Genomic DNA, 9,137 nt, shown 5'->3' with positions numbered 1-9,137 from the left:
TCGTGTAGTACTTGGCGTAGGCTATGATTGTGATCTCTTGTAGATTATGAAGTTAACTATTGCTATGATAGTATTGATGTGATCTATTTCTCCTTTCGTAGTGTGAAGGTGACAGTGTGCATGCTATGTTAGTACTTGGTTTGGTTATGTTGATCTGTCATGCACTCTAAGGTTACTTAAATATGAACATTGAATATTGTGGAGCTTGTTAACTCCGGCATTGAGGGTTCGTGTAATCCTACACGGTTAGTGGTGTTCATCATCCAACAAGAGGGTGTAGAGTCTAGCATCTATCTATTTATTCTGTTATGTGATCAATGTTGAGAGTGTCCACTAGTGAAAGTATAATCCCTAGGCCTTGTTCCTAAATACTGTTATCGCTGCTTGTTTACTCGTTTTATCGCATCTTTACTTCCTGCAATATTACTACCATCAATCGCACGCCAGCAAGCACTTTTACTGGCGCCATTACTACTCGCTCATATTCATTCATACCACTTGTATTTCACTATCTCTTCGCCGAACTAGTGCACCTATTAGGTGTGTTGGGGACACAAGAGACTTCTTGCTTTGTGGTTGCAGGGTTGCATGAGAGGGATATCTTTGACCTCTTCCTCCCTGAGTTCGATAAACCTTGGGTGATCTACTTAAGGGAAACTTGCTGCTGTTCTACAAACCTCTGCTCTTGGAGGCCCAACACTGTCTAAAAGAATAGAAGCACCCGTAGACATCAGTGAGTTGAGTGAGGAGGTTTACATGCAGCCTCCTCCTGGGTATTCTGTTCCTGATGGGATGGTTTGTCGTCTTCGACGTTCTCTCTATGGTCTCAAACAGGCCCCTCGTGCCTGGTTTAAGCGCTTCGCCTCTGTGGTGACTGCTGCTGGTTTCTCTCCTAGTCTTCATGATCCAGCACTTTTTGTTCACACTTCTCCTCGTGGACGTACTCTTCTTCTTCTCTATGTTGATGACATGATCATTACTGGCGATGATCCTAAGTATATTGCCTTCGTCAACGCTCGTCTTCGTGATCAATTTCTTATGACTGATCTTGGTCCTCTTCGCTATTTTCTTGGCATTGAGGTTTCCTCCACTTCTGATGGCTTTTCTATCTCTCAGGAAAAGTACATTCAAGATCTTCTTGCTCGTGCTGCTCTTGGGGATGAGCGCACGGTTGATACTCCTATGGAGCTTAATGTTAAGCTTCGTCCTACTGATGGTGATCCTCTTCCTGATCCCATCCGTTATCGCCATCTTGTTGGGAGTCTTGTTTATCTTGCTGTCACTCGTCCTGATATTTCTTATCCTGTTCATATTCTGAGTCAGTTTGTCTCAGCTCCTACCACTGTTCACTATAGTCATCTCCTCTGTGTTCTTCGTTACCTTCGTGGCACGATCACTCGTCGCATTTTCTTTCCCCGTTCCAGCTCTCTCCAGCTACAGTGCTATTCGGATGCTACGTGGGCGAGTGATCCTACGAATCGTCATTCACTTTCTGCTTACTGTGTGTTTCTTGGTGGTTCGCTTGTTACTTGGAAGATGAAGAAACATGTCGCAGTTTCCCGTTCGAGTGTTGAGGCTGAGTTGCGGGCTATGGCTTTGTTGATTGCTGAGGTGACTTGGTTACGGTGGTTGCTTGCAGATTTTGGGGTCTCTGTTACGACACCCACTCCACTTTTGTCTAACAGTACAGGTGCTATCAGTATTGCACGTGATCTGGTCAACCATGAGCTGACCAAGCATATTGGTGTTGATGCTTTTTACACACGTGCTCAGGTACAGGATGATGTTGTTGCGGTTCATTATGTGCCTTCAAATTTGCAGTTGGTGGATTTCTTTACGAAGGCACAGACTCGAGCGCAGCATGTTGTTGTGGATCCACCATGAGTTTGAGGGCCGGGGGGGGGGGGTGTTAGATGTACTAGATGATTAAAATTTTATATTTTTTTTAGGTTTATGAATTCTTTTGATTCAATGCAGCGCATTTCATTATTTCAAAGTCGGTAAAAAGTTTATCAACCTGAAACGATAGTAAGCAATTAAAGGAGGATGACGTGCTGTCTACATCCATGGATTGGAATTTTAAACTGATGTGAATGGCACAGAGGATGTCATCGTAGTGAATAAGTAACGAAGTGGCATCGAAGCAGATAAATCCAGGAATCTGCGAGCAGAGAAATAATCAATGGTTCTACTCTTAAAAAGATCCTTCGTCAAAGAGAAGATTGAAGATAATAGAAGAAAGCTTACACGTGCCGCAGACAATAGATATAAGCAAACATAATGTGTACTTTTTCGTTTTCTGATCAACAAAGTAGCTTACATTGCAACTTTGAGCCCCTTGGGAAATTAAGCCTACATAATACAGTAGACATGATGCAAAGCATAAGCATGTCTTCAATCTCTTCTTCTTTGTCCTGGTAAGAAAGCTTGGGTGAGCCAGGTGCAAGCAGGCCTAGGGTCATGGAAATTTTGTACATTAAAACAGAGCAACTATAAATATGCAAAATTAACAACAGAGTAAAAGAAAAGGCAGGCGAAATGCAATTCTTCTTTATTAAGTGAGTAAGCAGATGCACCTCACATCTTGATGTCTACAGAATGCCATAAGGGAAGAAAGATTTGAGTCAGATATATTTGCATGCTCAAAAATAAGTCTGTTTGAATCACATCCACTTCACATGGTATAAATAACCCTCTATAGATTTCTTAAGAATAGACCTGCAGTGTTATGGAGAACAATTATGAGATCACCCCAATTTCTTAAAATGATGTTGTGACTTTTGGTTTGTGAGCAAAAAAGCTGATTAATACATCACCCTTCTTGCTCCAGCACGAGGAAAGACTAACCTGAAGCGATTCTTGTAGACTTTAAACATGTGTCATGCACACCCAAATTTGATTTCAGACGCAGAGTTCCACAACATGCCTACCAACGATTGCACGAACTCTTTCATTCACATCAGTACAGCATGTTTAGAAAAATAGAAGGTGATCAAAATTTCACGGAGGGTAACCAAACGGACAAAAGCAGCTACTATTCCTATGAGATTAATAAATTAAAAAGCAGCAGCTACTATTGCTGTGCTCAGCCAATCAACGGAAATTAAAATTCAAGAGGATATCAGAGTGTGCGTACTAATTGAAGAAGGGTTGTGCAGTGTCGATTACTACCTCCGTCCCAAGGAATAAGGCGCACGCGTATTCCAAGACGAACTTTGACCATAAAAATTGAGCAACACAATCTTGATTATATTATATGTAATTAGTATCGTTGGATTCGTATTGAAAAGCACTTTCTAATGATGCTAATTTCATACAAACAATTTTTATATATTTAAAGTAATTCTTGGTCAAACAAAAAGCACGTAAAACGAGGGCGCCTTATTCCTTTAATCGGAGGTAGTATTACCGGAAGACAGAGAAGTCAATCAGCGGTAATTCACATCTATCAACCAGACTGAGAAGGCAAGAAATCCCAAGAAACCATGAAGAAATCCCAAGAAATCTGGAGGGTCTGAGGTAGTAGCAACCAAAATCTTGCAGATGTAGAACTTCGAGCGGAAATCCAGAGGTACTGAGGTAGGAGCAGACAGAATCCGGAGCCGAAGATCAACCTGCAGATTGGGAAGGTGTATTGAGAGATTTAGGGATTGCAAAAAAACGAAGGGGAAAGTAGGATGGGGAGGCGGTGAGGCCGCTAGGTTTGTTGGCCGCGCAAGGAGGCGGATAGGACGTGCTTTTTAAGCTGGAGAAAACGGCGGCGGATGAACTCCATTGAGAAGTTTTTACTCCTTGAATGCTCCGATTTATTAGGTTCTATGGTGAGATTTACCAGGCTGTCTCAAGGAGGAGGTGGGACGCCGGGCATAGCGGAGGAAGACGAACATACGATTTGTTTTTTTTGTATATGATGACGAACGAACGTGGAGGATGTGGAGGGCTATTAAGCGGGCCAACTTAGCCCAGGCCATGTCATATCGAAGCGGGCCAATTCCGATCCATCCGTTCAGCCTTTGTCGGTGGAGGATCTGTTAGGCGTGAGTCGTGGGAGGATTGTTAATCAAGTGACGTGGCTCGTTGTGAGACCAGCAAAATGGGACTATCTATTAAGAAAGAGAAGATATATATCTGTATATTGTAGTTTCTCCCTATGTTAGGGGGCTTTCTGCATATGTGCACCCGTACATGTACTATATATTGTGGTCTTTGGCCCCCTGGTGATACAACAAGCATATTTCCCTAACACTGGCTCCATATTCCTCAGAAGATGCTCGAGGCTCTGTTTTGTTAGTTTGAGGTATGGATTGTTTGGCACCCAGTAGTTGTTATTGGTAGACAATACATAACTTAAAGATCATGTGTTTATAATTTCTGAACCTAGGCTGCATAAGTTATCTTTCAAGTTAGTATATTGCAATGGAAACCATTAAGTTTCACAAATAGAATGAATGAATTAATACATTGGGAAAGTTTTAAAGCAAAACTAGTTGCTACATTTTTTCATAAGCTTATTCTTGCTATAACTCTCTTGACGCCGTATCACGATATATTCTTTCCACAACACATGTGGCAGGCATAACATTTTACTTATTACACTGAACTTGAAAGGTTTATGGGATGAGATCACCTATCCAATACCATTCTAGCAATACAACACTTATGATTTTTAGTACTTATATGATCAATTATTACCTACATGATTAAGATGTAAATCTTTTTTTTTTGAGAAACACAGTACAAACGCAGGCGCTCACATACACGCGCATACACTCACCCCTATGAACGCACACACGCACACCCTACCCCTATGAGCACCTCCGGAAGACTGAGCCGGCGGATTGGATCTTGAAATTGACGAAGTCACCACGAGGCGCCTCGCCGTCGACGGGAACGTCGCCTCCCACTGAATGAATATTCCGCCTTTATGAGACACACAGATGTCAAATCTGGGATTTGAACTCTGGTGGGCTGGGGGTACAACCACCCTCCTAACCACCCAACCTCAGGTTGGTTCTCAATTAAGATGTAAATCTAATCAGTAACAAAACGTAAATATGGCAATGCTAAATTATATTGATGTCATTTGTACATCAATTTGTCTATTTAGTTCCTCCTTTTTCCTTCCTTTATTCTTAATAATTACTAACTAGATTCTTTGCTTGTTTTAATCCTAGATTGATCAGGCAAGGGAACCTGTGGCATGGTCCTACCCGTGACCACCAAGGAGGTGGTTGGTGTGAAGAAGGGAAAGCATGTGTGTTTCTAAACAGTTCACATTATCTTACTACACTTTGTGTGTTATTATTGCTCTTGCACTGCTAGATTATGTTTGATGGTGTTTGTAAATAACGAGTATTGCTCTTCAGGAACTATCTGTATGTTTCTACCAAGATGTCTTATAGAGGAATCTGCCAAAGTGTGGCTAAAGATGTTTACAAGCAATTTGCCAAAGTGCGGCTAAAAAAATATATTTCAGCTAAAAATATGTGGGGTATTTTTCAAATTGTGGCTAAGAATATATGAGCATTTTTCAAAGTGCCTCTGAAAATATATAGGAGCAACTTGAAAGTGCGGCAGAAACTACTATTTTGTAGGAGCATTTTTTCAAAGTGCGGTATACATGATTAAATTTTGCACTTTTTTAAGTGTCCCTATAAATAGTTAGAGACACTTTAGTTATTTTTAGGGGCACTTTAAAGTGCCCCTAATAATCTGCTCTCCCATAGTGTCTACTAGGCCAATAAGAATTTCAGATTTGTTCCTTTTTTGACAAAGCGGGAAATATATTAATATCAAGGGCATGTTTCCTGCCTCATAACTTTCAACGAGCATAGGTTTTGGGGTGTGACTCAAACGGCTCTTGGAAACCTTTGTAGTGTTATTTTAGTTGGTGGAGGGTTTTTTTTGTGATTTACTTCTGCAATCTTGAGGAGCGTCAAGATGTCAGAAGTGAAGCTGAGATGAAGAACACAAAGGTGTTCGATGTAAATTTTAGTATTTCTAGGGATCTTTGTTGTTTCTATCTGACATACTACTATGGTTAATCCATCAACAATGTCGGATCGTTACTACAAAATTACAAAATTGATGGCATTCTGATCAGTATAAGCACCAGCTACAGATTCCCACTCATTTTTACAGTATGTGCAGTTTACAAAGAGAGACGAGGATGAATCAACCAATTATCTAACCCTTTTGGGCGTGTAGTTCTTGGCAAGTGCAACAAAAACAGCAAAATTCACAACTGTAACAACGACAACGAGGACAAAGTAGTAATCCAGATGCCCATCATCCATTTCCGGTGGAAACCAGCCCGTCCTGCCTCCCGCCGCGGTGACGGACGCGATCAGCGTCACCAGCTGCGAGTTGATCAGATTACCGATGGAGACCGACACGAAGTAGAACGCCGTGGACGCGCCTTTCATCGTCTCCGGCGACTGGTCGTAGAAGAACTCCAGCTGCCCTACCGAGAGCGACGCGTCCGAGATCGCCATCACCACGTACTGCGGCAGAAGCCACGCTATGCCCATACGCTGATGATCCCCAGCCATCCGCAGCCTGCGCGACTCGGCCCACGCGGCCACGCCCACCGCGACGGCCGCCGTGGCGTGCCCCAGCCCCATTAGCCGCAGCGGCGTGAGGCGGCGCGAGGTCCTGTTGTAGAGCGCGACGCAGGCGGCGACGAGCGCTGTCTCGACTGCCGTCAGCGACGGAGCCGGTATACGGGTGTCCGTCCTGGTGCCCTGCTGCACGAACGTGGTCTGCGCCTGCGTGTTGGCCACGAAGTAGACTGCGGAGGTGAGCCATATCGGGATCAGCTTCAGCAAGGTCTTGAGCTCCTCGACCTGCGTCATCGGGCACAGCCTCCATGGCCGGTCTCCGTCCTCATTCAGATCCTCGTCCGTGATAATGGCAGCCTTGTCCAAGAACCTGACGCACGGAAACCACACGTACGGCGTGTTAGTCTGAAATTCTGATTAAAGCCACTAGTAGATTACTCCAATTCCGCACAGAATCTACCTGAACTGGTCGCTGTGCTGCAGTCGTTCGTGTAGAGGACGCACCAACGGATCCTTGGCATCCTCCTCCCCCTCGTACAGTGCGGTGGCATCATCAGGCAGTTTCAATTTTACCTTGCGAGAGAACGCGTAGAGCACTTGGAACACGCCTTTCCACGGGCTGCCGGCGTGAGGCAAGATCCGGTACATGGGCGCCGTCGCGGCGAGGATGACGACGGCGACCGCGACGAACGACGTGCAGATGCCGTAGCCGAGCCCCCAGTTCACCTTGGCCTCGACCCAGACCAGCAGTGTCCCAGCGGTCATCATGCCCATGTTCGCCACCGCGTAGTACCAGCTGAAGTAGGACGCCTTGGCCCCCCGTCCCGGCCCCTTCTTGCCGCCGCCGTCGTCCTCGTCGTCGTACTGCTCCGCCGCGAACGAGATGACTACCGCCTTCGACGCGCCGATCCCCACGCCGCACAGGTATAACCCCGAAAAGAAGACCAACTTCTGGCTGAGAGTGGCCGGTGCGCAGATCGTGTTCTGCACGCACGGTGGAGGGCTCAGAGACGGCAGGGCCGCTGATGCGGTGACCATGGCCATCCCCTGTTAATTTCGAGTCGTCCGTCAGACAAGCAAGCAGAGTGCCAGAGTGCCGGTGAAGACTGTGCAGTTCAGAGCGGATCACTTACGACGACAGAAACGGAGAGGCCGATCATCACCGTCTTGTATTTTCCCCAGAAGGAGTCGGCGATGGCGGCGCCCAGCACGGGCATGTGGTAGCTCACTCCCACCCAATAATTCACGCACGCCACGTTGGAAGCGCTGTGGCCATGGAAAACCTCCTGAAGATACACGATCAAGCTCAGGTAGATCCCGTAGAATGCAGTGACCTCCAGGAACTGCAGGCCTGGCACAGCAAGACGATCGAGTTGGCTGGTGTGATGACTGTTTGCTAGTAATTCAGTTTCTATATGGCTGGTGTAAGGATTCATAAACAGGTAAAACAAAATCGAATTACTCTAGCAAAGTCCTACTCGCTAAATTTGGAACTGCTGCAAGAAACTGATGAATTTTTATTTTCTTTCTGCGATCGATAAACAGATGCCATTCTAGAGACTCACTCACCCAGGATGAGTTTCAGCGCCTTGTTAGAGCTGTGACCGGCCTTGCGCGCCTCTTGAGCTTCAAGGACCCGATTTGAACCAGATGCCTACCATATGAAACAAAAGCTTAAAAAACTACTCCAGGAAGGAAGAAATCGATCCCCTTTTCTTGAGCAGGCTCCAGGTTGCAAGGGCGCAAGCCGCTCGCTCGGTACTCGTGAAGCAGCCCCCGAATCGAGCGTTGCTCTGCGCCTCCGGGAGGCGGGAACAGCGAAGGAGAAGCCTCCTCGATCGGATCGACACAGGCGCGCGCAAGGGTACGCGTTGACAGTGAGCAGTAGACTAGCAGGAGTACAGCTTTTCTTGTACGTACCTCATCGTCCGCTAAGATCGGCGTCCGTAAGCTCCCACGGTGGTCGTCGGCGTTCATGCTGGAACGGAGCCACCGCGCCTTCTCTCTTCCTGAAAGAATGGGGCGGGTTTGGGGAAATTGGTCAAATAACTGATTGGGTCACCATGACAGCTGGCTTTCAGCATCGAATATTTCCTTGGAAGGCTATTAGCTGATATTTCCATGGTGTGTGTGGAGTATGCTGTTAGATCACAGGCCTGACTACACACAACACGATCACGGTGGGAGATTTGGTGGATGAATTCGCGACGCCGTCAGGGCACCAACCTGACGAAACTGAAAGACAGAACGCAGAGGGACAGTTTTGGTACGATCAGTTTTTCCCCCGGGTTTCCGGCCACTAGAGCCTGAACTGCCCGTGCCTCCACTGTCCTTCTTGCCTTGGATTAACTGCTCCAGTGCCCGTGTGACGAGCAACAGCTGCTCGTCTTTCCCGCCGCCGCTCCGACGACGACCACGCTGACCGCTCTCGAACGCAGCCAGCCTACCAATGGCTTCTGACACCGGCATCGTGGTGAGATCACCCCATTGCTCGATCGTATTGACAACATCTGAAAACCTTTCTGGCACCGCACTAAACAACACCTCTATGATTTTTTCATCATCAATTTTCTCACC

The 9,137-nt window shown here is 46.1% G+C and overlaps 1 protein-coding gene across 3 annotated transcripts; it reads right to left on the bottom strand.

The window, feature by feature from the left end:
* Positions 1-6,069: 6,069 nt before the first annotated feature.
* On the bottom strand, positions 6,070-8,594 carry LOC124678653 (protein NRT1/ PTR FAMILY 8.5-like). 3 transcript variants are annotated; one of them, XM_047214513.1, is made up of 5 exons: positions 8,481-8,594; positions 8,130-8,214; positions 7,694-7,911; positions 7,021-7,607; positions 6,070-6,930 (listed from the first exon to the last, which is right to left on the bottom strand). In XM_047214513.1, the coding sequence occupies exons 1-5, from the start codon at positions 8,535-8,537 to the stop codon at positions 6,183-6,185; spliced, it is 1,695 nt and encodes a 564-aa protein (XP_047070469.1). In that variant the 5' UTR covers positions 8,538-8,594; the 3' UTR covers positions 6,070-6,182. The 3 variants fall into 3 exon arrangements, with proteins under 3 accessions (XP_047070469.1, XP_047070470.1, XP_047070471.1); XM_047214514.1 differs by having other exon boundaries at positions 7,021-7,492; positions 7,694-7,846; XM_047214515.1 differs by lacking the exon at positions 8,481-8,594 and having other exon boundaries at positions 7,694-7,846.
* Positions 8,595-9,137: the final 543 nt, after the last annotated feature.

This window comes from Lolium rigidum, chromosome 7 (assembly GCF_022539505.1).
Source record: "Lolium rigidum isolate FL_2022 chromosome 7, APGP_CSIRO_Lrig_0.1, whole genome shotgun sequence".
NCBI lineage: Eukaryota > Viridiplantae > Streptophyta > Magnoliopsida > Poales > Poaceae > Lolium > Lolium rigidum.
This window is presented reverse-complemented; position numbering and strand designations above follow the sequence as displayed.